This window comes from Apteryx mantelli, chromosome 5, assembly GCF_036417845.1.
Source record: "Apteryx mantelli isolate bAptMan1 chromosome 5, bAptMan1.hap1, whole genome shotgun sequence".
Classification (NCBI taxonomy): Eukaryota; Metazoa; Chordata; class Aves; order Apterygiformes; family Apterygidae; genus Apteryx; species Apteryx mantelli.
In genome coordinates this window covers 86,292,672-86,319,766 of record NC_089982.1, presented here as the reverse complement: position 1 = coordinate 86,319,766, position 27,095 = coordinate 86,292,672, and the positions used below count along the sequence as shown (strand labels likewise).

At 50.1% G+C, this 27,095-nt stretch overlaps 1 protein-coding gene across 5 annotated transcripts in view; it reads right to left on the bottom strand.

Moving 5' to 3' along the window:
* EXOC6B (exocyst complex component 6B) overlaps positions 1-27,095 on the bottom strand; it is a 292,943-nt gene that overhangs the window by 8,956 nt on the left and 256,892 nt on the right. For all 5 annotated transcript variants that reach the window (XR_010884476.1, XM_067298408.1, XM_067298409.1 and 2 more), the window contains exon 21: positions 1,523-1,635. Coding sequence is in view for 4 of the 5 variants with exons in the window: in XM_067298408.1 (XP_067154509.1) it covers positions 1,523-1,635 (113 nt within the window). In the remaining variant the exon portion in view is untranslated. The remainder of the gene's footprint in view (positions 1-1,522; positions 1,636-27,095) is intronic.

The following is a 27,095-nucleotide window of genomic DNA, read 5'->3' as shown; positions in this document are numbered from 1 at the left end:
CAGCTCCATCAGTTTAGTCCCTGTGTACCATACTGACAACATTTATGTGCCATGAATTGATGTGAAATTAGGTATTCTCATATCCTAAAAAAAAGAGATACCCACTCCAAGAAAGAGGTACCCCCAAAAAAGCAACTCAAATTCATCCTAGGGATTTGCTTTCATGTTAAACTTAAACAAATCTAACCGGAAACTACTGCCAAAGAAGGAGGCCATACTTATCCTACCTTGCTCCATGTAAGACTCGGCAACAGAGCGGCCACAGCATGAGCTGCTTGGAAAATTACTAATTATTTTTGGCAGGTCACTTCGCTGTCAGATCAGCTGGTGACTCGCTCACAGCTGCAAGGCTGAGAGGTCTGTTGCAAGCAAAGGGACAGGAGTAGGGATGTTCCTTCCGGTGAGAGCATGGAGGTCTACCAGAGAAGGTGTCATCTGAGCCATCTCCTACTGTGGGCAGGATGAGTGTCCCTCCAATTGCAACTACATGCTAGAGAAGCAACAAGTTAAGGGACTCCTACTCTTAGGGTCTAAAGCAAATGCGTTGTCCCCATATGTGAGTCCACCATTTGGGCTGGGATTTTCTAAGGGGACGAGGAGCGTAGGGCAGAGCTGGCACTACTGCCCTGCAGAGGAGCATACACAGACAAAGCACATTTGATGCATTCCCTCAGTGCTTTCTTGATGATGCTGGCCAACACCTGCCTACAGCTTTTAAAGAGAAGCCAAAAATGCTACTTTGGCTGATGGACCAAGGCCTCTGGAGTTTAGGCTACTGCGAGGTGCTCTAGAGCATGTGCTCAGTGCATGCTCTTCATAACTCATGAACTTTCTGTCCATGCTGTTGGCTTGCAAGACTGGTTGCAACCACGGCTCAAAGGCTCCCTACTGTGCTGATCTCGAAATCCCCGCAGCGGACACAAGCAGAGCTCACCTGAAGTGTCCTGATGCCCCGGGCCAGCGCTCAGGCTCTGCTCCTCAGGCTGAAGCTGTGCAAAGCATTTGCTTGCATACAAACTACCTGGGCAAGTCCAGACTTCAAAGAGGCTCCAACTCATGCTTACCTGACAGTACAGATCCTGTCCTTTCTAACAGCAAACCGTCCCATAGCTGGGCTTTTAGCCTGCAACCTTCTACATGGAACCACAGAAGAGAGCTGCAGGCTACCAATTTTAAATGATTTTGGGGGGCTTGCTTCAGATACACCTCTGTACAGTGGAAGACTGTTGTGGAACAAGGGAAACTGCTTAAAAGTGAAGCAGAAAGAGCGAGCCTTGGCCAATTCAATGGGTTTTGATACAAAAAACGGAATTCAGGTTAGCGCGACAAAAAGGGATTTCCTACTAGAGCTTCCACTGTAGAGGCAGAGGTGAAACCTTTGAAGGCAGGCTCGCCAGCAGCCCTGCTCCCCGAGGCTGCTCCGTCCAGGCAGTGCGCGTGAGGAAAAGCACGGCTGCGACACGCTTGCTTAAAGAGAGACAGGGCTGAAAACTGTCCAGAGAGTGTCTGGACCTGCACTCACTTTTCCAGCAGGACGAGGGCTGTCGTGGGGTTCACGCGAAGGTACTTGCACGTGGGTTGCCCGTAGTCGGCCAAATACGTTGACCAGTCCCACTGGATAAACAGATCTAAGAGCTGCAGCACAAACAGAAAAACAAACGAAAAGAGATTTTTAAGAGTTGGCTAGAGAGCAGGTTTACCTAAAACTTGGCAAAAAACCTGGACAGGCGCCATTAAGCAGAAAAAACATTCAAAACGTTTTACCATTTTAGCTAATTCAGTCATAACGTGCTCCTCCCGCACATTATCTCTATTTTAGGGGAGAAATGGAGGTGCTACGTGCATAAGCGATAAATCAAACACCTGGAGGAGGTCAGTGGCAGAGCGAGAGAAGAACCGCAGCGTCCTGACGCTTCAAACTGCAGGAGGAGGGTATTTTTGTGGTTGAAGTCATAGACAACTTCTTCTGTCCCCAAGTTACCATCCGCTTCTCTTTAGCTGGGCCACAAGGATTTCTCGTTGTGCTCGTTGAGATTTCTTAACAGCTTCAAAGTGCTTTGTAAGCGTCTCTAATGAACAAAGCTCCCCGGGGGAGGTATGACAGACATCCAGGAGTGCAGCGGTTTATCTTAGGTTAATGCAGCTACAGAAGGAGCCTGGGAGTCTCAGGTGGTTTCCAGCCGTTCGTTCGAGAAACCACTGAAGTCCCCTGGCAGCTCCGGGGGGAGGCAGGAGGCAAAGGCAGGTTTACCCAGACGTCCGTGACAATCTCTGCCGCAGAGCCCCGACAGCGCAGGTGGCAATTTCTCATGTGAAGCCCTTCAGGTCTACAAAGCAAGCACTGGTGTGCACCATACGTGTGCTCTCACCATGCCCAAGGCTCCCACGTAACCCTGAGGCCTTCTCCCAGCATCAGCCCCCGGGCTGGCCTTGACCTCGGGCAAGGAATAAGCAAATGAATCCCAGTTTCCCCAAATGCCTCCCCCCAACCTAGGATCCCAGAAGCTCCTTCAAGCTCCCTCCTTTCCAGAGCGACTGCCCTGGACACCTGCACTTTCTCCCCACTCTCCCACTTCGGCCACGCAGACCACGCTCGTCAAATACTTGGCGTCCGATCTCGCCTACTTGACATTCACGCTGCCGTCTTTCGTAAGCATAACCTGGCTGACTTTTGTCATCTGGCTCACCAGCAATATTGTCCACCCCGCCAAAGCTTGAGTTTTCCCAGTCTGATCCCCTTCCCTTCCCTTGTGGCTTCTAATTTTTTCAGCACAGTGAACCGGATGGAACAAGTTTTGGTGGTCCACCAACCCCTGGCATCCTTGGACTCCTTGTAAGGTGTCTGAGAAAGGTAACAAGGTAAAAAAAACCCCACCAGATTGCTGTCGCAAGGCTTAAATACCTAAGCCAGGATGTTACATCTCTGCAGAACATTACTGGGCCCTCGGACCAAGAGCTTTGAAGCCACGCGCCATCCTACATGCAGGGTTTTCACTGTCTTGCCGTCATTACTATTTTCCAAGGCAGCAATAACAAATTAATAGCTCCCACAGCTTTCTCCCTCTAAACTTTTTTCTCCCTCAGAGGACTGCCCTCTTCACCTAGCCAGGTTCTTCCAACCGTAAGGACGTAGCAGAGGAACCAGGAGATGTTCAGAAAGGCGCAGCACTAATCCACGCCACGTAGAACAAGTTAATTAAGAGCGGCTGCGTTCCCCTGCCGTCCTTCAGCCTGCCGTCGGTGAGAGCTCCCGCGGCCGCTCTGTCGCGGGCCCGATTGCACGGACTGTTTCACCCGGCAGCGCCCGTCCCGCAGCAAAGCGCGGCCCATAGAGAGCTCATTGCGGCGGCGTCTCCATGGTGCCGCCGGAGGCGCGAGCCCTGCCGCCCCACAAAGCCGGGGATTTGGCTCCTTGAAGACCTCGAGGTCCCAAACAAAAATGTGCAACACGATTCTTTTTGACTATGTAGGTCACAGCGAAGAAAGCGAGCGGCGGGGAACAATCGCCCGCGCCGGCAGCGGGGGGGAACGGATTAGACGGGACCTCGGAGGGCTTTTCCGTCTCGCCCTTCTCCGAGGCTTTGCACAGGAGGTCCGCGCTGGGGCCCCCCTCGTGTTAACTTCGCGCTGGAGCTGCGCATCGTCTGCAGGAGTTTTTTTTCCAAAGGGAAGCGCCCGAGGGTCCTTAAAGACACAGCCGGAAAGGTGTTTTCCCGTCCTCTTTCCACCCGGCACGCCAGGCTCGAAACTCTTGCGGCAGGTTTGCCGACGGCTCCAGGGCGCTGCAGGGGCTAAGTCGGAGCCTGGTGTCTGCCCCACCGGGACGCGGTGGGGCCCAGCGTGCCGCTGGCAAGCTGTGAACGACGGAGCACAACGTATTCCCGTATAACGGGCACATCCGGACACCGGACCGACCAGGGCACCGGCACCCGCTGGGACAGCCTTGGGATTTGCCGGCTCCCGGCACCCCGCAGGCCGGCTCGCCTGCGCTGCCGCTGGCCGAAGCGGTGCTGGAGTGGCCGGGAGCGAAGCTGCGGTCCTTCAGTCCACCTCCATCACGCAGTACGGGCAGCTCCAGCTGTTGGCATCGCTACGGGATTGGCACACGGCAAAGAAACCCGAAGAAGGCGACCTGTCCTAAACGCATCCCCACCCCGGGCTAGGCTGGACCTTCCCGGCGAGCAAGGCTCCCGGGAGCCAGCTGGTGACAGTGATGGATAGTCTGTGTATTTTCCAACTGTTTACCCACATCCATCTGGCCAGCTAGGCAGACCCGAAGGTCTCCGGGGCCGGCCAGGCCAGCACCTTCGGGCTCCAACTTCCTCGCGCAGCGCCGTCGGGAGGCATCGCTGGTATTCAGCCGGCGGCACGGCTTCGCCGGGCGGCCGACGCAGCAGCGCTGGGTATTCCTTCGGGGACGCCGGGGAGAGGTCTTGCAGCAGGGAGCCTGACAGCTCAGGGCAAGCCGTCTCGAAACGATTTATCTGTCACATAAATGTGGTTTTATGGGTTTTACTGTTTAAACTTTTCACCTCTGCAGCTAAATCTGAAAGGGGAAAAAAAAAAAAAAAGAAGAAGTTCTGCACGCAGGGCCCCGGCAGCCCAGCTCCTCCAAGGGCTCGGGCAGGCCTTCCGGGGGAGATTCCAAAATAAAATATGCAAATACCATTAATTCTTCAAACCAAAGAGTCTCCTTTTCAAGGCTATAAATCAAACTCGACAGCGTGCGCACTGGGGGGAAAGGAAAAGAAGAGAGAGAGAGAGAGGAAAAAAAAAAGAGCTTTTACTGTGATGATATTAAAGTGCAATAAGCTCAGAAAGCTGCAGACGTGCTGTGTGCAAAGAGCAGGACGGCAAACTTGCAGCTTGCAAGAAACCGTTTCCCGGGGGCGAGAAAAGCGTACTTTCTGCAAAAAAACACGGATGGGGCGGGTATATATGTTCATGTGCATATTTATAAAAAATGAAGAAATGCAGAAAGGTTTGAGCGTGCCTTCAAAAGGAAGGTCCTGAAAGAGATTGTGTTTTTATGCACACACACACCGAAAACCACAAGCAGCACAGCTGCCCGGGGAACCTCCTCGCGCGCGCCCCCGATGCACACCGATTCCACCCCCGTCGCATCTCCGCAAACAAGCGGAAACCGACTGCGTGCGCTCGTTCACATCCTCCATCTCCGCTGCGAGGGAACGGCACGGCCGGGACAAAAACGCAAGGGGGGGAGCACGAAAACGCAGCGCCGGCGTCCTTGGGGAACGCGAGCTGTCTTGCTCAAACGGCAACGCGGGGAAGGCGATGCTGGGATGAAAGAACTGGACCGGGGACCAGTTCCCAGCCCTGCCGCAGCCTCCCCTTTGCAAGGGCTCAAAAGTCACTTTCTCTCCATCTACCTCAGTTCCACTTCTGTAAAAAAAACGCTCAAAACGCCTCTTTTCCATTTCCCTTGTAATACCATGATCTCAAGCTCTTCAAAGCAAAGATTATTTTACAGCGTGTTTTTACAGCCCTCCCATCAAGCACAGGGAAAGGATGGCTACAATTTAGCAGCGTGCTTGCGGCGAAGGGAACCGGGACATGACAATGCCTCTGCAAGCGCCTCTCCTCCAGATTAAACCCAACGCGAGACAGCGTGTTCCCCTTGACATGAGATGACAGCGCCGAATCTGGATAAAATTCTTTCAGCCAAGCCAGAAATAGCGTAATGCGAATCCGAACTGATTCAAAACAGAGTTTGCGAGCTTTGCCAGCGCTCCTGGAACGGCATCAAAGCAAGCACCGCAATTTGCACACTTTGCACCGAGATCGCAGCGGGCGCTGTACGAACCCGGGAGGTGATGTACGACGGCCTCAGTTTGAGCTTGCACCTAAAAATCTGACCAGTCTGTGAGACAACAAAACTGGCATGGAGCTGACTGGATCACAAAAGACACCGGGACAAACCAGAGGCAACTGAAGCCCAAGAGAGTTGAAGCTTTTCGTGGTGGTCTACAACCCTCAAAGCTCAGGCTAGAAAACTTGAAACCGGGTTGGCCGAGAAAACCATGATCCTCATAGACAAACTAAAGGGTTGACTCTGAATTATTCTGAAGCCAAGAGCAAGAGACAAGACATAATCCCGTTCTTGAAGAGAAAGATGAGAAACAAAAAGAGAAAGATGAGAAACAGAAAGCGGCTGCATGGCACAACTCTTCCTTGGTGTTGTATTTGGGGTGCTACAAGCTCCTGGCCCAGGTGCTGCCTTCAACAACGCCGCCTGCCAAGGGAGTTTCTCAGATCTTCATACTACTGCCAATAGCGTCAGGACACTATGCAACATCTAAAACCAGCTACACAAAACATCATGGAGCTACACGAACAAGAAAAAGGGACATAGAGTTAAAGGAGGTGGCCGAAAAGGGAGGTCCATGTTCTCCACGGTGAAAATCAACCTACACAAAAAGGACTTGTCCTACCTCTCAGCCCCCAGGACCTCTCCTGCCCTCCCCTTCCACAAGCCTGAGCCACAAAGGTCAAGTGTTATTGCAGGAACGATACGTGAAATAAAAATTCCTAAATTTCCCGACTTGATGGAACGCCGGCCTCCGTGGCTCCTCCCCTGGACCCTCCTCCCTTCCCAGCTTTGCCTTCTCCCCCTTCTGCACTGACGCAGCGCCGCTCTGCGCATCCACGGCCGGGGCACTGGGGACTTGCACTCAAACGCTTTCGACCGTCAAGAAACTGCCACTTGAGAAGCACCAAGTGCTCTGGGATCGCGGAGATCCGAACCGGGAGAGGACATGCAACTCTCCCCGATTAGCAGGAGGTTGTGGGGATGGATCCGACGCGAGACTGCACCCGAGGCAACATCCACTGAAGCAAGATGCAAAGCTCGTCCCAACGAAAAGCGAACAGCAGCTGTCCAAAAAACTAAGCTGCTCCAAGGCGCGAGGGCAGCCTGCAGCCTCGCCAGAAATGGAAACCCAATCTTTCTCTGGCGAGCAAACCTTTTGTTTTTTAAATCCCTGCCAAAGGGACAGGGTTGCATAAGAGCCGTGCACTTCGCTCCTGCGAAAGTCAGAAGAGCCGTCATCACCTCTGTGCTTGCATTTGTGTTTTCCCCCCGCGCCCCAGCCCTTTTATTTTCAACATCCCGACTTTGCTAGGCTAAATTCACGCATAAACTATCTGTATTAATAAAATATCCATCAGCAGAGGCAAACTGGCACAGCGGTCTCACGGATACGCAGTAACTGGATGGCAAAAGGACCAAAAAAAAACCTGCCCTGAACTAACTTGCACTTTATTTCAAGGTCTGCAAGCGTCAGCTCGAGGCCCTTAATATAGTAAAAACCCAGAATCCGAGCGATAAACATCCTCTGCCCTCTTATCCACCGAGATATTTACTTTCAGAGAGCGATGAGAGCATCGAGGCGGCTCGGCAAGCGTGTCCCTCTGCCAACACAAACCCGCGCAGCGGGAGAGCCGCCGGCGATGGGCTGGAGGCAAACGGGCGATAAGGAAACGAACCTCCCCTCCAAAAAAAGTCATAACTGCTACTAAAAAAATAATAATAATAAAAGAAAAAACACACACGCACATGCGAAAGGATGAAAAAGGTAAAGGCAGCTACAGCCTATCAGCCAGCAAATCTGTTAACCCGTTTAAACAAATTTAAACACAGTTATCCCGGATTTCTCGCATCACACGGAGCTGAAGGTATTCTAGTTCTCGCTGCATCTCAAAGCGGGGCACAGACAGGCGTCTGGAAGAGCCGGCCCCGGGTGCTGGTGGAGCTTTTCCGAGCACGGGGTTGTTGCAGGGTGTCAGGTCGCTGCCCGGAAAAGCAGGGCAGATGGGGCAGCTCGGGCAGGGGGTACGGGCAGGCTCGATGGGGGGATCTCGAGGGGCTTTGCTGCCGCCCAGGTGCTGGGGGGATCTCACCAAGGAGACCATCACCCCGTTAGCCCGTACGCCTTCCGAGCTTGGTTTTCGTCTTTAGCCAACTCCTTCCGGCGACCGAACGACGCGGCTGAACGGCGGCAAGAGGAGCCGCAGGCGAAGGGAGCAGCTCGGCCCCTTGCAGGAGCCACCCGGACCTGCCCAAACGGAAGGACGAGCCGCTCTGCAGGACCTCAACACACATGGGCAAGACCCGGCTGGTCCCCGCGGGGACCTCGAGGAGCACAAGCAACTCCTAAAGCTGAACCAGGGCCAACCACCAGGTTGCCCATGGCCAAGCTTGCAAACCAACGGTACCCACCGCAGGCTGGGCAGCCCCTGCCACCCACCGACGGGTGGTTGCTGCAGAGCACAAAAGCCCGGAGAGATTCCAGCAGCAGCAGCCACAGACAAGTACATTCAAAATAATTTATTTTGGGGAGGTTTCAATTATGTCCCGTGGGAAAGTAACACTGAAAGAGAAGGAAACAGGCTAACCCATGGGGAGACGGGGGTTTGGACAAGGGGGTTGCCAAGAAGAAAAGGCACCAGGAACTGCGACGTCGCGGCCGCTCGTCTACTCCCGAGCGGGCGAGAGGGTAAAACCGTGGTCTAAATGAAAACAGGAGCGGATTTGTCACCGATTTCACCGGAAACCACGATTTTGCTCCAAGCAGTGAATGCATGTTGAGCGTCAGGGTGGTGGCACCCTTCGTAACCTCCTATTTCCCTGGCTCCGGGCTGCATCCCAGCGTGCAACGGCTGCACTGCGACGAGCCAGGGAATCAGCACGCGGGGAGTGTAGGTAACACTAATCTCACCCCATTTTAGGTGCTTACCAGACCTGCCTTCTTAGCCAGAGAGATGTCTGTAATGGAAGGGGGAAGAAAGAGAGAGAGAGACGCGCTTCTGACCATTAATTTGGATCGGAGGAGCAGGGTTGTCCACCCTGCTTGGGCATCTCCGCAAGGTGAAATAACGCCATGCTCAGGTGGGTCCTGGGCGAGTGTCCTGCCCGGAGACTGTCCTTCTGCCTAAACATGCAAACTGCAGGCAAGAAAAATAATTCAAGTCCTTCACCTCGCATTTTAACTGGATTTATTTTGAAAATTAAAGGCAGCAACTTTCTCTTTTGGCCTTCTTCTGTTTTCTTATAAGTGAAATAGTTCTCGGAAATGACAGGAGAAGAACTTAAGGCAGAAGGGACAGAATGCGATGGAGCAAGGCTGGAGATGACAAAGCCTTAATCTGTCCAGTCTGGATTATTTTCGGATTCATCTTACTGCCAGCTTACAGGATTTTGTATTTCGTAAATCCGATTTCCAGGGGAAAGGCCTCCAGAAAGCTTTCGGTCTGCACTGTGTGTGCAGAAAGGTTTTCTGGTTTTCCAGCTGCGAATGTTCACCATCTATTAGGAGGGAAATCTCCGGCTTTCCAGAACTCTGAAGTTCCAGTGTAATCGCATGGCTTGACTTTTTTTTAGAAGATATTTATGCCAAGAGTCTTATTAAAATTTTACATGTGTGCATTACAATTCCACCTGACAGATACTGCATTTCTGATTGTAGGTCCCTCCGGTACTGATGCTAAAAAACCCCCTATTTGGCTAACCGCGGTTTTGCCGCGTTGCGTTTGCCGCCGGTCTGCTACCAAACCACACGAAGGAGCCACGAAACGCCGGGCAGAGTTCGAGCGAACCGGGGCGAAGCAGCACAACGCCCAAGGGTGGGGACGCGGCGGATCAACGTGTCACCTCACCGCGACACTCTCGCAGGCTCCCGGAAAGTCCCCAGCGGCCCCGTTCTCTGCTCCTTTATGCTCTCGTTGACTTTGACGGTGCGGGATCCCGGCTGCAGTCGCTATCTGGAGCTCTGCCCGCCGGGAAGGCTGAACTGAATTTTAGGGAAATCCCGAGCTCCGCGGGCCATCGCAAAGCGCCGCGCGACGCCACTTGAGAAAACACCCCGGCGCTAAAAATACACGGTATGAAAACAGTGGGATTTCGCCGCTTCGGAAAAATCCGTCAGCTCCAGCGATAACCGCCTCCGCCGGGGATTTTACGAATGGGTAAAAGGAGAGAAGTAAACTCTTGCAAAACCGGGTTTGTTAGCCGATTTGCACTGCTGGAAATAACTATTTCTACCCGTCAGGCTCCTCACGCGGGTTCGCCGAGCAGCGAAGACGACGGGATTTCTCCCCTCGAGACCCCACGAGCCCGAAGGAGACAAAGGGACGACGCTGGGCAGCCGCCAGCGGACACGAAAGCGTCTCGGCGAAGCGCCCTCGAGGGAACGGCCGCTGAATAACGCTCGCCGCGGCCATTGAGGAGGCACAAAGCGGGGATTCATTCCCCGAGCAAAGCCGTCGCCTTCGGAGGCGATCGCCGCTCTCGGCGGGCACCGGGGCGCGATGCGGCCCGGCGGGACGGGCGCCGATGCCGCCGCTGGGGGCCGTGACGCTTGGGAAAGGCTCATGTCGGGTTCCCGACGTCCCAGCGCTGGAAATGGGTCGTTCTTCGAGGAGACGAGGCGTCTCGGGGTCTATTGCCGCCCCGGGGAAGGGAGCCCGGTTTGGGTGACTCCTGCCTGCAGCGGCTACGGCCCGGGCGAGCAAGCAAGGAGGAAAGAGGGGCTTGGAAAAAGAAGGGAAAGAGCACCCAAGAGGAACATCCCGCGGAAATCGGGAGCCTGGGAAAAGGGGGTTTCTAAGCGAAGCAAAAGGCGCCAGGAACCTCGGCCCCGCGCCTGCGTCTCTCGCCTGCCCGGCCTGACCCGCGCTGCCGAATCGACCGATCCGAGGAAAACTTTCAGAAACAACGTGGAAACTGCTGGTATTTCTGTTAAACTGGGATGCTTTAGTACGGCTGGAGAAGGTTTAAGGACTCATCACCCGTTCCCAAAGGAGAAACTCCCCTAAATATAGGAAAACTAGTTGGGGGGGGGGAGAAAGCAGCAGTTCTCCAAACAAGCCTCCTCCGTCACGGAAAAGAAGGGAAAAAGCCCCCTTCAGCCCCGTCCTTCCGAGGGGAAACGTTCCCGCCTGCCCTCCGGCGCGGGAGAAAAGCCAGGACGTCCGACCCGACCGGGTCCCCGGGCACCGAACCGGCGCCCCGCGGCTCTTTTTTCCCCCCGCCGCGGCCGGCGGCTCCAAATCCTCTGCGAGTTGCGTTTTTTTCTTTTGTTTACGCGTTAAAAAGGGGAAAAGGGAAGAAAAAAAAAAAAAAAAGAAAAAGAAAGAAAGAAAAAAAAAAACACCCAGCAGGCGACCTCGCGCTCACCCCGGGCCGGCGGCGGTGGCGGCGCGCGGCGGCCGCTGCCTTCACCTCAGCGTGAACTCGGGGATTATCTGCGACAGGCTTCACCGCCCGCTGAACCCGCACCCCGCGCCGGGGCGCGCGGGCACGCAGCCCGGCCCCGGCGCCGAGCGAGTGAGCGAGCTGCGGCCGCTCTTCCGGCCGGCCGGCCCGCGAGCTCCGGAGCGCGCCGCCGCCGCCGCCACCACCACAGGGAAGGCCCTCAGGGAAGGAGATTGCCGGGCGACGCTGCTGCAGGGCCACTCGGGGTGCGCGAATCGGGGGGGGGGTTAAATTTGGAAAGGAAACACCGTTTTGCTTTCTTTTACAACCGCCGCGGATTAATTCCCTTCCACCGTCATTAGCAGGTGGCCATCCCTGTGTCCCCCCCCCCATCACCCACCCCGGGGCCAAGGCTTATTCCAGCTCCGTTTCCATGCAAAAAAAAAAAACCAAAACAAGGTCTAAGGAGGCGGCTCGACCGCAGCGGGAGGAAGCGGCGGCACCGGGGGCCTCCGGAGCCCCCGCCGTACCCCGGCCCGGCGGCGGCACCTGCGAGAGCGACGCGGCGCGTGAAGCAAGCCGGCAATCGGGGCGGCTTATTAGCGGCTGTTTTCATAAGGCCGCGGGATATCTGCTGGCAGCGGCTGCAGCGCCGTTCGGGAAGACGGCGTTCCGCGGCGAGGCAGGCGCGCAGGCACATGGATATTTAAAACAGCTGCGAAGGCGAGACTGGTAGGAAACGTTTGGCTGAAAGCAAACGCAGGAATAAAATAACTTTGCAGAAGGTTGAGAATCAGTGAGTTTGGTAACGCCCTCCTTAAGGAAAAAAAAGCTGTTTCTTGGGCTTCTAGAGACTAATAAATTACGGTAAAATATGGAATCCTCTCTGCTAGGCCCCGATTAAAATCCATTCTTTGGCCTTTTATTTTCCGTCCGCGCTCCAAAAGAGTCTCTCTTTCGCCCCGCTCGTGCAGACCATCTCCAGGCTCGGGGGGCTTTTTGGTGCCTTTTCCGAAATGTCGGTACAACGCACCAGTGCAACAAGGCAATTATGAAACCAGGCAAAAAAAGTCCACCGGGCTCTCCAAGAGGGAGACAACTGTAAAACCGAAGGAGCTGAACGGACACCGTGAAACTTCCCCTTTGGACGCTTCTTCCGTTCCTCTTGGCATCTACAGCGCAAACCAGATTTTGGTCCCAAACAAGCCATTTTTAATTCCCCTCGCTCATCTCTGGGAGCTGCCTCCAGGCCTGCCCAAAAGCAGGGCTTCAAAGATGAGCTGAAACTCAAGCTTAGGCAAGGCCTGCTCTAGAACATGGCCAGCTGTGTCTCTTTTCCACAGAAAACCTCTTATTTTGAGAAAACACTGAGCTTATTTTAACGTGTTCCATTTTTGGTGTGTGCAAATCATTTTGGGCACACAAAAAAAGACAGCGGTCTCGTATGGAAGGACCATAACGTTTGCTTTGGACCTCTCGAGAACCTACTGAAGATACCCAGGGCAACCAGAACACGACGTAAAATTAACCGAGCCCCAAACCTCCCAGAGCACACTTTAACTCAAACCAAGGCCAACTAAGAGGACCAGCATCAGGAGGAATCACAGGTGAAGCAGTAAAGTGCGTGGCCGAAGCATTTAATCCTGATGCTGCACCTTCTCGGTTCGTTCTGCAACAGGGCAGCAAAGAGCGTCGCCCTGGGCCCGGAGAGCAACGGCAGGATTTATGGCTATTTATTGCTGATTTAAAAAAAAAAAGAAAAAAAAAAAAACTCAGGAGGAATCTGAAAACAAAGCAAAGGCCTTTCCTTACCCGGTGTCACACTAACCTCTGGATGGCCTCGCGCTTATTGTCGAAGCCTCGGAAAGGTATAAACAAAGCCCGATTTCGGATGCCAAGAACCGCGATAGGCTAACCGGGGAGTAAAAGGAGACTATCTGGTCATCGTTCCCGAGCACTTCACCTTTACAGTAACATAAAAGGCATAAATCACGCGCGGGAGAGATGTTTTATGATGTGCACGCAGAGTTATCGCCGTATCGTAAAGCGATTTACGGGCGAAGGAGGCGGTAACGGGCTGCGGCTGTCTCCCCATGGCTCGGCGAAGCTGACACCTGTACAGCATGACCTCCCGAAATAAACCCGGCTCCGAAGTGCGGGGATGCCTGCTGCAATGGAAACGCGGGGCGCCGTTTAAAGACGGTCCGGAGGAAACGGTTTTAAAACAGCCCGCAGCTCAGGTTGAAGGGAAGCTGCAACCTGGTGACCACCAAGGGCAGGAGAAACAAAGAGAGCAAGAAAAGCCCAGTTTGAGCGGGCGTTATCCGATTTGGGAAAGACTGTTTTACGCAACCGGGCAGAAAAGTCCTCTTTTGGATAGACATGTTCCCTAAGCTTACAGGTGCCCAGCAAGGTTGCAAAAGGAGGGTTCAGGGTGCTGGTGATGGCTAAGATGCACCAAGAGGTGCTGCTCTTCTTAAGGACAGGTCCCACGGCACGGGTGCAGAAGCTGCCTCTGCCCGCAATAGCTAGTGCTCAACCTCGACTGCTTCTGAAATGATGAAAAACAGCTCTTTTAAAAAAAAAACACACTTGGGAATTTCAAATTTGGCCTTTCGGTTTGGACTTGAAAGTCTGAAGGATCCATTAACGCTTGACAATTCCAACGCGGCCATAGGTGGCGAAAACCTTCCGAGAGCAGCAAGAGCCTCAAGCGTTTGGCCAGCAAACCACCCTTTGGTATCGTCAAAGCTAAACTAAACACAGCTCAGCTTCAAACCCAGAACCACAACTCTGCTTCGAAGCTGAGCATCCCTTTTCCGGCCGGCTTCGGTCGAAAACAGAAGGGCAAGATCAATAAGCGGCTTCAGGCATAGGCTGGCATTATACAATACCACGTTGCATAATTTCCTGCTATTCAAAGCATTGCTTTTTCTCAAGGTTTCTTAGACGTCAGGGTTTACACATAGGTGCGCACATTTCCTTCACCGTTTTGCTGCCTCATTCACTTATTTCCGCACCATTATCCTGCACATGTACACAGCCAGCGAGCGACAGCGAACGGAGCTGGGCCAGGCTGTCTGCGCTCCGCTTCCTGCGGCTGAACGGCAGCGCTCGGAGCAAGGGCAGAGCGACGCGGATCTGCCTTTATTTACACCAGGCTGTTTACTCTCTTCTTGCTTTCTATTTTATTATTGTTTGATAGGGACATAAAGCAGAGCTCCAGCAGATCGCTGCCAGATACCCCGAACCAAAGGACTTCTTGCAAATTTCCTTTGGGTTGCTGTAAAACTTGTGCGGGGTTATGAACTCCTTAAACAAACAGCTGAGGTCATTGTTAGCTTAAAAAAAAAAAAAGAAAAGAAAAGAAAATTAAATAAATAAAAAAAAAATGCAAGACTAATGTTACAGCCACAGTGGAAGCTACTCGGCAGAAAAGGGAGCCAAGATGGTGCAAAGTCCCTCTCAAAAGCATTGCCGTCGCAACAAAAAGAAAAACGCGAGTCTTGCAAACGGGGAGCACGCGTGGGCACACGCTTTTTGTCTGCCGAATTCCTCTTTTCTGGCCAGAAACGTGCTCTCGCAATTGCAGTATTCTGCACTCATGTGACAAAGGGACGTGTCTTCATGCACAGGCCCCCCCCAAACTCCAGGCAAGTCTGAAGGCAGAAGCAAAGCGCCACCTTTCATATACTTTTGACGTGCCACTGCCCATCTCTGTTTTGCAACCATGACAGTCTGCATTGCCCTGCTGACGACACCTTTAAACAACCATCTGTCCTTTCTCTCATCCTGCTCTCGTGAATATTTGCGGAGCTATCCTGAAGTCCTAAGCCTCAGATTCTCATTTGTCTGGACTTGAGGGACATCAGGGTACCCGTGGGTAGCTGAGCAATGGCACCAGGACCTCCTCGCTGGTTCCTCTTCTGTCTCTGCCATTAGCCCTTGTTTCTCACCACTGAATCGTAAGCGATTTGCTCTGGGTTGAGATACTACCTAAACACAAGAGAGCTCTGATTTCTGGGCCTCCTTGACTCCACCTAACCATGGCTTACCGCCACCACCTCTCTACCAGTCAAAGCCCTTCTCCACAGGACATCAAGAACAGGAAATCTGGACTCCAAAGTCCCACCGCATTTGGAGATTGTCCACATCTCAACTCTGCTTCTGAGGGTCACTCCCCCTCAAAAATCCTAAAACCAAGCCCCCCCTGAAACCTAGATTTAGATACGTGTGAAGATCTAATATGCACCGTATATGCACCAATATCCACCCAGAAGTATTTTTACAAACACTCAGCCCCCAAACTGAGTCACGTTAGTTATAGAAACATATGGAGCCATTCAGAAAATATCATGTTGAGAAAACAGAGGGATGGTGAAGCAGGAAGTTCTCCTCGATCATTTTGAGTCAAGAATCAATCCAGATTTTTAGTTCGCCAACTCCAATCCTACAATTATGTTCTTTAATGTCCAAACCCCAAAGCTGCTGATTGCTTTACAAAGAAACGTTTTTAAGTTAATCACTGTAGCAGAGCTGACCGGGCAAACAGAGTCCTAAACAGCCCTGGAAAACAAAACGAAACAAGAAACTCGGCTCTACACCTACTAAGAATAATCAAAGCTTTTCCATAAAGCAAAAAAGTTCAGGACAAGTTTGGACCTTGCTCAGTCACGTACATCCCATACGGGAGGAATTCCTGGGGAAAACAGGCCTGTCCTTCCAACTTCTTGATATTATACCGCAAGACAAAGTGCAATTACAGCCCTTCCAGGCTCTAGGCAGACCGAAAAGGTAGGGCAGCGGACGGCTCCTGAGATGCTCTGTCCTTCGCTAGAGAAACGTTAGCAAAGCAGCATGTTTCCGCAGGCCTTACTGCAAAGGAAGTCCATAGCCAACTTGTCTGAAGTTTTCAGCTCATTTCCCATTCCGGGGTAACTACATAAAATCTTTGCTGGTGGAGACAGGGAGAAGGAGGTGATACCACAAACACTGGGACAACATTGCCGGGTGACAGATAGAGTGGATTTCCAATGCAAGGCTCACATTCTGGGTGGACAAGATATTCTAATGCTTCTTGAGACCTGCAAAATCTTGGGTCCTGATACCAGGAAAGAAATCCCGCTACTGGGCACGTCAGAGAGAAGATCTGATGAATATAAAAAGGAGTTCATCAGGTTTGCCCAGCCCTCTACGTTGTCCCCCAAAAATTCAGAGCACACAGTGATAGCTTCCACAGCACTTCACCCACCTGGTACTCAGTGCCTTAGGGATATGCCAAACCCCAGGCTGCATATGAATGCTGTGTTTAATAGCCCCAGTGGACTCATCTTCCACGAATCTGCCCAAAACCTTTTGAAAAGCCCTTGTGCTCTGGCCTCCCCGTCGCCTTACAGCATCGAGTTCCTCCCTGCGTCGCAAGAGAGAAAGCGGAGGCGGGTGGGAGTTTTAAAACTCCAGATCTTCCACCCAGCTATTCCAGGGGATGCACATCTACAGCAAAAAAACAAACAAAAAAAAACCCCTTTCACCTGCAAATGCAAATGTTCCATCTATGGCAGAACTCGCCACACATTTAAAGCACTGAGCATTAATAAGAAAAGGAGTTTGGGAAAGGAAGTGGAAGGAATGCAGACACCATTATTACGGGAAGGAAATAAATCACTAACAGGGCATTCATCAAAAACAGAGGATGACTGAGTGACCCTATCAAAGGCAATATATGAAAATCAATAAATTTAGACAAAAGGAAAGAACGGAGCATAAGCACCTTGCAATGGAAAACACAGAGAGGCCTCTTCCTCAAGCTGAAAATTTACAGTTAGAAAGAAGAGTCTGTCTGGCCGCCTCTCCACCCATCCTATTGCCATCTCCTGCTCCATATGGGATAGAATTACTCGTACATCCCCAGAGGCAATTGTATGCAGGGTTTCATTTCAAATTGCCAGCGATACTACAATTTCCACTCAGCAGGATTGCTCTCACCCTTTGGTGAACTTCGTAGTTTTGGAGAACCAGCCCAGAGCCTGCAGTTGCTGTCTCCCAAGAGGTTTGCTGTAAATCATACTTGACGAGCAAGATTCTCCCTGTAACACGGTTCCTCCTCACCTACAGGAGCTCTAACGGAGACTCCCTGGCCTTGCAGCCCCGTGCTCGGCGCACAGCACTTCTCGCGCCTTTGAAACCTTCTTGCAGCTCCCAAACTCTGCAAAGAAATCCCTGTCCGTATTCTGCTGCTCTTCGCTCGGTGCTGCTAACAAGCCTCTCTCCAAGCCTCATTTTTCATTCTTGCCTCGGTGCTTTCTTCCGCATCCTCCCGCTCGGCGATTTTCCCCTCTGAACCCATCAGCTCTGGCTTCTACCCTCTCCTCTTTAAAAAGGGCTTGTTTGCTGAAAGGCCCAGAAAGCCCCCAGTCTCCCGAGACAGAAGCATGAATAAGTCAGACGGTGCATTCGAAAAACAAGGAAAAATTAAAAATAAATAAAAGCCAAGCAAGCTCATGGCATGTGCTGAACTCTCCTTGTGCTCGAATACGAATTTTTCATGACATCTCATCACTTATTTAGATTGTAAACTCCGTGGGTCAGTGACCTGCCGCATATCGCTATACTGTGCTGATATATAAATAATACCTGCACCCACTTACACTCTCACACAGCACCAAAGAAGGCAGGAAAGCCTGCAGGAAATACAGCCTCAGTCTGAAAGAAAAATTGCTTTTTAAAAGTTGAGCATACAATTGCTCTACGGGACTACGGAGTTTACTAAAACGGGGAAAAAAAACCCCAACCCTCCATCCTGGTCGATTTAGAAAGAAAGATACTCTAGCGAAGATGGAAATCATATGGGTTATTAATCATCTGCTTGCTTGCAGGCTTAACCTAATGCCTAAAGCAGAAGTGAAAAGGAGCTACGACGTGCGCTAGGGGGAACAATGCTGCCTTTCAGCAGCCCTGAGAAATCGGGGCATTCGATACTCCTCGTCCCTCGCGCTGCCTACGTGTGCAACGTTAAATATCGCGCTCCTTATCGCTGCATTGCGAACATCCCGCCGGGAGGGAATTACCGGAAGGGCTCGGGAAGAAATTCTCCTCCGGTGATTCCTGTTCAAGAGACGGGAGAGACCCCCGAGGCCGCGCGGTACCCGATGGAGAAGCCTAGCCCCCGGGCGCGGGGTGCTCCTGTAGCGAATAGGGCACTTTATCAACGCCAAAGGACGATGTTTCCCTCACTCTGCAGCAAGTTTATCGCTCACCTAAACTCATCTCGTTGTCACATTTGCTCTGCACATGTCTACGTTAGCTGTATTATACTCCCCGCGGTGCACAGACCTCTGGAGGTCCTTGGGCTCTTTCCAAGGAGTCTACAGAAAATAACTAAAGCAAAAAAAAAAAAAATCCACTTTCTGCAGCCTTTGGGCGGGAGCCTGCACTTCCACAGAGAAATTGCTAGGCTGCAAGGCAAGAGATTGAGAAGCCCAGGGCTGGAGCTGAAGTTTGTCCTCGGAAACTCGTGGTCTCCAGCGGTGCTGGCGGCACGGGACCAGGCACCCAGCCCACGTGCCACCAAGCAACCCCAGCTCCGCGGCAGCCGGGGCCTCCGAGAACCACCGGATTCAAAAGGCCAAGTGTGCTATTAAGACGAAATGAGAATTTAAATTAATGATGATACAAGCCGCTACGATTGTCCAAACAGAGTGGAGTTGCGGCGCTGTCTGCTCTCTAAATTATTCATCCCGAGGTAGCAACCGGCGATCAGTAAACTGCAGCTAAAAGCGATGGCACTCGAACACGTTTATCTGCCTCGAATCTGTCAGCCCAATGCACGGGACGGGGGAAACAGCTGAAAAAGAGTTGCAAATATTATAAAGAAGCCACAGAAAGGTGCAATACCGCAGCACAGTTATGACCATACATAGCCCCGAAGTATACTACTGTGGGTGAGCTGAGCCTTAAAATGCTCCAGGAAGCAAAGAGGAGGAAATAAAGCCCAGCAATTAACAGCACTTCCAGCAATGCCGAAAATCAGTAACTCATTAAAAAAAGAAATAAATAGACCGCGCGGGACTTAAAGGTCAAGTCATGCACAGAGCGAGCCAATGGCTCATAAAGAGGGCAAAGTCCTGAACAAGTATTTCGTCAAGCACCAAATTAAGGAAGGGTGGTTTCCAATAAATTTGCGCCTTGTGGTTGATTGATTTGGATGCCAGGATGGGCCAGCTCTGGTTCAGCCTTATCCCACTTAGAAAACCTCTTTTCCTGGTGGATCCTCTGGCTCGAAGGAGGCGTGAGCTCCCAGATGCTAACTGGACTTTGCTCCTAGCTGCGTGCCCACTTCCATGAAACTCGTAGTAATGTAATAACCCTCTACCCTTTGTGAAATTTCAGCGAAAACTTCCAGTGAGTTCAGAAAATATTGGGAGGAGCGGAGGGGACGGGGAAAGGCAAACAAAACTCGCCGACGACGTGACTGCCTAGGTCTTGCTTTCCTTTGGAAAGACTTACAAAGAGCCCACTAAAAAATATCCCAGGTGATCTTGATGGGTACCCCAGGATCATCCCAGATCAAAGGTGCATCACAAACCATGGAGAGAAAAGGTCAGGATGGAGAGGCAGAGTAAGAAGCTGTAATTGCAGGGAGGAAGAAGGGAGTGAAGGCAACAGATTGCTTCCAGCTCAGGCTTTTAGAAAAAGAGGGGGGAAAAAGACAGCCCCAGAAAGAGGTATGCACCACGTTGCAATGGAAGACAAACCACGTGCAGTTCCCCAGGGGTTTAAGAAAGCGATCTTACAAATAGTTTACTCGGATTACTGAAAAGAAAGATGCTGCTGAACCCGGACCTGTGGCCAGAGCCATAATCACAAACGGCAGCCACTGAAGGGATTCGGTGGAGACAGATTTATTGCAGTAATTAATAGTAATTGAGGTTCAGGATCAGAAAAGGGATGAATCTTTCTTTTTTTTTTTCCCCTCTCTCTTTTTTTAAAGCGTAAGAAGTAATGCTTATTTGGAAACAGCAATGGAAAAAAAAAAAAAAGAAAATAAACCCAAAGTCCCTACTTCATTTCAAACTCGTCCACCAAAAGTCGTCTGACTCTGGGAAAGTGGGCAAGCCTGGAGTTATGAGTATAATTTAGGGATGATAAGGATCTGACCCATCCTTTGCGGTTTATAGGTTTTGAGAGGAGCTAGTCCTCCTCAGCCCGCGCTCCCCGCGAACGCTCTCGTGGAGGCAGGGTACAAGGAAGGGTTAGCGGCTCTAATTACTCCCCCCCCAAGGCCTCACTGTAGAGTTTACAATTTAATTTTCTGCATTTGTAATCTGTAGCCCTTGTGTATATAACGTCTAATGAAAAAGGCCTTTTTTAAATTAACATGGTATTTGGGAAAAAAAAACCCCATGTGTTTCTATTTCATTATCGAACTACATTTATAAGAAGAAAAAAAAATACTCAAGCTGAGGGTGATCGGATTTAGTTGGCAGGAAGACAGGACAGTCAGAAAACATAGATATGCTTATGTAAATGCCTGCATAACATCAAAACGCCTTTGGGTACAACTTTGTTCTTGCTAAAGTTAATAAAACTCCTCCATTATTTAGGGCTTGATACATTGGCGGCTTGTATGCGCATCAGACTTTGGAGCTCTTCTGAGCCGCTTCCCTTCGTCCCTGACGGACTGGTACCTACCTGCATAATTCATTCTCCTTCTGACAACACATGAAAAGTGGATCCTTTCAACAAGCAGCTCTGCTTTTCTTTCGTTATTTATTTCATCTCAACTTCTTCTCCTAAGGATGGTTTCTCAAGAAAACGAGGCTTACCTAGTCTCTCTTAATTCATTCTAATAATTATTTTTAAACATAACGGCCTGTATCAAATACAGTCGGATAGGCAGAGACCTCAAAGGTGTTATCACACAGAATAGTTGAGATCAGAAGGGACGCCTGGAGATCAGTTAGTCCAACCACCTTGTGAAAGCAAGGGCACCTTGAGCAGCTTGCTCGGGACGTTATCCATGCGGGTTCTCCAAAGATGGAAACTCCACAACCTCTCTGGGCAATTATTCTCAGTGTTTAATCAAAACAGATGTCCTGGTAAAGGAGACAAGACTATAAAAGAGAAAAGCTCAGCTATACTAGACACTAGAGAATCCAAGCAAGGGTGCTCTGAAGAAACCTGGCTCTGTAAGCTACGCTGCTCAAGAACCATTTGCTTCTTCAGAGGCTTCTTCAGAGGATGACCCTTCCACAGGGTGCCACACATTTGCATTTCTCCATGTCTCCAGGAAACAGCATAGGCCTTCAGTGACACTCAGATTTCAGCCATAGCACATTAAATTGACAATTACAAGTGGAAGGTCGCAGACTGATTGAGACAGCCCTGTTCGGCCAAGGGCAAAGACCCTGGCTTCTCTATCAACCAATGCACCTGGCAGGAGGCTGCTCTGCTACTGTGGCTCCATCATAAACTCCCTGGGTCAATCTGGGCTCCTTCTTGCCCACCTTTTCTGTTGTGACCTTCAGCAAAGCCACGGTACATGCAGAGAAGAGCAAACCACATTAGTCAACTGAAGTGGTACCTTCAAGCATCCCAAAGATCTCCCTTGGCTGTGACGTGCAGGACGACGAGGCAATGATCCCTCCACCAAAATACTGGTGTTTCCTCTGTTTCTGATATCTATCGGTGTTGGAGAAGGTGCTCAGCAAACCAACTGCTCATCTTCGAGCAGGTACCTAAGCAGTCTGTTTCAGATAAGGCTCCCATTGCCTTTTGAATCCTCTCCTCCCCATGCCATTTTCTGCAGATGCACTTTTTATCCTTCCTTACAGACTGCTCCTTTCTTTCACGGCCATGGCACTGATCCTTCTTGCAGACTCTACTGTTAGTCTTTGTTTTTTGTTTTGTTTTGTTTTTTTCCAAGGGCCCCAGTGCATCCTCCGGAAGGAATAATTCATTTCCATAGGGATCTGAATTAGAGGAAAATCCTAAGGGCTTTTCCCTCACCGCTTTTGCTGCATCTTTTATCCAACCCCTCAGAAGGACCAAGCCACCCTATTTTCCTTATTAGCCAGAAATCTCTGGCATTAACCACAGTAAAAGCCTCCAAGAACGCTAGAAGTTATTGGTTCAATACATTTCATCATAACAGAGCTACCAGCAAGCAGAGCTGATTTAGTTTTGAAGCTTTCCATGGAAATCCCTTCCAAGCACTCTCTTCAGCCTCCGGAAGTGCTTTGATACCCTCAGAACAACGGCAGGAATGCACCCTGGTAAAGTGGATGGATCTTTGGTAGCTATCAAATTCCTCAAAAGTATCAGTTAAGCCATATTCCTGACCTGTACTAAGTCAGAAACGTTCAAACTCAAGGGGGGGGAATATATTTCCATCTGAATATCGAATATCTATTGTTAAAACCAGTTTTGTAGAACAAAAAGAAAAACAAACTCTGCTTTTAAGGCAGTCCATCAGGCATATCCGACAATCCCTGGTGTGCTTCATTGCTTCACTATCAGCATCACATAACTTGCCTCCTTCACAAAGGCAATGAAAGCTGAGGGGAAGAGGAAACATAAAAAAATACAAATGCACAGTGGTAGGGGAGAAACACCAACAGCGAGGATGGGAGAAGCTAATTTAAACGTATCCGTGAAGGCAGTCCATCAACAGCAACATAATCCCCATGTTTGTCTGGAAAGTACCTGCCATGACCTAAGATATTTTCCCTTAGCTGAGTGGGTTACAAACTGTTCCTTTAAGCACGCTAATCTGTACCGAAAATTCACCTGGTATTTGCAGTGTTTATTATTACAGAGTTGATTCATGAATCATTTATCACCCCTGCGTTTCTTTAGAAGAGACTCGATATGCAAAAGTCTAGATGTTCTAGTCCCCTCTCTTCATGAACAGTGGGCTTTTCAATACATTTCACAACATTTTCCTCCAGACATGTCCTATTCTAAGTATATAAGCATATTAAGTAATGGCGCTTCCATTTTCCTGGAGGGATTATTCAATCTGTTAATCAAAATCTAAGCACCCCAGCTTCCACCATCCTCTCTAGCAAATCCTTCCCCTCCTCCTTGGGGATGGTATTATATTCCATCTTTTTCTCAGTTGATTTAATACCTTTCTGATGCTGGACAACAGCTAATGGGTTCTCTCTCTCTAAGGACACCAGCGGTATAAAACGCAACGGGGTCTTCTCCGGAGGAGAGGCCAGAAACGAGAGTTGAGCCGGTGGGTGGCAAACATCTAGCTACCGAGCCTACATCACGACAGAGACATCAACCAAGTCATCTGCGGTCAGGACACAGCATGCCAGGAGGTTTATCTTTGTATGGAGACGTCCACCCCGCACTCCTCCAAAATTTAAAAACTGAATAATAAAGAAAAGAGGTGAGACACAAAAACACCATCTGCGTGAAGATGGACAACTGAGGCACAACGAAATGACATTCCTCAAGTAACCCAACTAAAAGTTAAACACGGTTCCTAAGGTGTAGTTCAGGTCCTTGACCAAAAAAAGCCATCCTTAACCTTAGAATTAAAAAAAAATCTCACTTAATCAACTCTGTTTATCTTAAGAAACTCAAGGCTAATACCTCGAGAAACTAAGGTCCCCCCAGAGCACGCTGAGACACACTGCCTTGGTAGGACGACAGGCTACGAGGAGTCTGAGTTCTGAATTTCCCTGATTTTATCAGGGTTCACTCAGACTAACATTATTTCGAGATTGCCTTTGGTACTTAATACTGTTTCAACACTGGATCTGCCCTCGTTGCAGCGTGAACTGTAAGCTGAGTGTTCCTCCGAGGTTACGGCCTCGAGGCAGACAGGGGAGGGTGACGGCACCGGAGGGATGAAGGCTGGAAGGGAAGTAAGTAATACATTTTTTTTCTCTTCCAGTGCTCATGTAATTCTACTCAACGCAATTTATTAATTGTTCTGCCAGCATCTTCGAAATATTGCGTATCACCGCAAATGGGAGTTATGCAGAGGGCACAAGGAACAACATCCCAACGGGCAGGAAACTTCATACTCGCAGTGTTGCTGTGGTCCAAATAATGCACAGAGAGCAGAGAAAATTAAAGGTATTTTTACCCAGCATAAAAAAAAACCCTGCATAATGATGCTGTAGGATTACAATTTCAAGTTAGCAAACTAAAAGTAAGGCTTCTAAATCCGTGTTTATGCACATCAAACCACTCTGATTTTTCAAAAGCGCAAGAATACAAGTGTCTGTGTTATCTCAGACGAGCTGCAGTGTTTGCTTCTAAATCCACATTCCCGAAATAACTGGGGCTGTAAACTTAATTCTCCAAACTTTGGATTCGTTAAAAAACAAATACAGGAAAAAAAATCCCAGCACCCAGGGAGAAAGATTTTGCATTAGCATCATAGCCCATTTCCCCTCGTGCACTATTTTCTGAACTCGTCTTTAAAAGAGAGCGAGGCAGTTTATGCCCTGAATTCAGCCGCACCAGCTTTGATTTACTGCGGCAGGGAATCGCTATCTATTAAACCAGGAGAATTTTGTCATGATTCACGATCTCACCCCTCTCAGAGTTTCAGAGTCCTTAATTTCATTACCTAGTTCGCAGTCGAAGGGACAAAATAAAAAGCAGGACTGACTGCATTTTTCTTCCCTCCCTTTTTCTATTGGTTTGCAGCTAATCCAGCCTCTCGCCACCACGAGCGGGACCATGATCACTACTCGCTTTGCAAGGCCTCAGCTACGAGCATCTTTCTGGGGCACTTTCCCCTTCTGGTCTGCATTACAAATCAAAGCCTGGTCTCTGCATCAACGACATGTTTGCGGCAATTCCACATGCTGTTAAGTAAACTGAGTAGATAACTCGGTTAGAGAGGAGGTTAAAATAGGCCTTTTGCTGTCAAAGAAAAATCCTTCAAGTCCAAGGAGCCCGGAGGAACACACAGGGATGGAAAATAATGTCGGCAGACGTGACTCCGCGTCGACCAAACTCGCACAGCTATGGTTAGCGTGACGCCATACCTGAGGGAATAAATCCCACAATTAATCCAAGAGCCGTTTGGAGTCGGCTTGTGCCTGGCCCCTCTGGAAGGACAGATGTGGGTCTGCTGCGGCACGCTGCAGAGCCGTACCCAGCGAGAGCACCGCCAGCTCCCGCCTGCCCTCCTCCACGCCTCCGAGCTCCGTCACATCCCGCAGCCCTCCAACAACCACCTCAGCACTGCCTAAAGAAATCGGCTTTTGCCCGTTTCCAGAGGAACTCAACCCAAAGGCGAGGCCTGTTGGTAGGAGGAGGTTAGGACCTCACGAGCTTCACTTGGGACTGCTGCCGCTAGTTCAGCTCCTGATTTTCACGGCTGCTTTGATATGAATTTCCACTTGTTCCAGGCTAATGCACTGCGATGTGTCCTGAGGTCCTTTGCTGTGGCTTTATTCAATGATTCCCTCTTCGTCTAAACTAACGTAGTCGTTCTCCTTCTGCACAGTCTAACAAAGCATTTCAAAACACGTCATGTATGTTGTTTATGAAAACTAATCTTGTTTTAACGGCCTCTTTTGCCAGGCAGATTTTGCTATGATTTCATACCCAATATTTTTGTCTATACAGACGACTTAAATTTTCTTCTTAGTTTATTTATTGATCATATAACATTGATAGGATGTTCCAGAGATAAGTACAGACCAAAAGCAATTAACCTAGAGTTGAACTTCAGTTCCGAAAAGAATCAGCATATAACTGCGAGTCTGATTGGGTACAAGATTTTTGCAGTCATTCATGATATTGTTTTACCGTGTTGTTAACAATAAATTGAGATTGCTCTTCAGCAGTTCGAATTCTTCAGTCTGATAATCTTTGAACAGACTCACCGGTGGGAGTGCCATAATCTCATGCAATCAAATGTATTTGAGCTGACAACCCGCAGCATTTGCCTCGCGATCCAAAGGAAGCGCTGAACCCAGGTCAATGCCTTCACGCAACAGAGCTTCATGACACATTTCCACGTTCACCCGGCGAGGAGGTCAATAAGAAATTAAAGTGTAACCTACATCACCAACCCACACCGAAGGGATATCGCAGCGATACCAGGGAGCCCGCAGGACACGGCAAACCCGACTCGACTGAAGTTCATGCAGATGAACCCAAGTGACCAGCCAACAAGGGCTTCTTCACACCACTGTGAAAAGGAAGGAGTCTCTGCGGAGGCCAGATCATTTGGGGGTTAAACCACAGAGCTGGTACCCCACGGGCTCCCCACCCTCCAAAAAAATCAGAATCAGTTTTCTGACCGCCTCATATCACGGGCAGATCCAGGATGACCGAAGGTAGCTCAGCCTTTCGCCTGTGGCCGACAGGTTCCCAATGCCTCACCGGGTATTCACTTATTTCCCCCTTCCTCTCCCCCTCCAAAAGCCGTGAAATACAAATTACTTTCGCAGAAGAAATGGAAACTTGATCGTTAAAATGAGATAACTGAACAAACCCACAGTTGAGGAGGCGGGGGGGGGGGGCCGCAAAATCCAAAGCTAAGATCAATTTTGTTAGTAGGGAAAACTGTCATTTAATCAATAGCATGTGCAACCTATTATTCCGATGTTTGACATGAGCTCTCGAATGGCGTGTTAACAAGGCTGAACGTGGAGACCTTACACAGCCCAGGTTTGTCAGCTGCTGGGAATACTTAGAAGATACAATCTGCTAAGCCTTTAAAGCTGGGGTGACATTTTTGGTGACCAGCGAAGGGTGGAAGTGTTTAATTTAGGACACTTTCCGGTACAATCACAGCAATAGGAGATCTAATGGATAAATTGCACCGACAAACTCGCTTCTGGGAGATTTTTCCCCCCTCCTCCTTTGCTATCCAACAGGACAAAGGAGCTTTTATGAT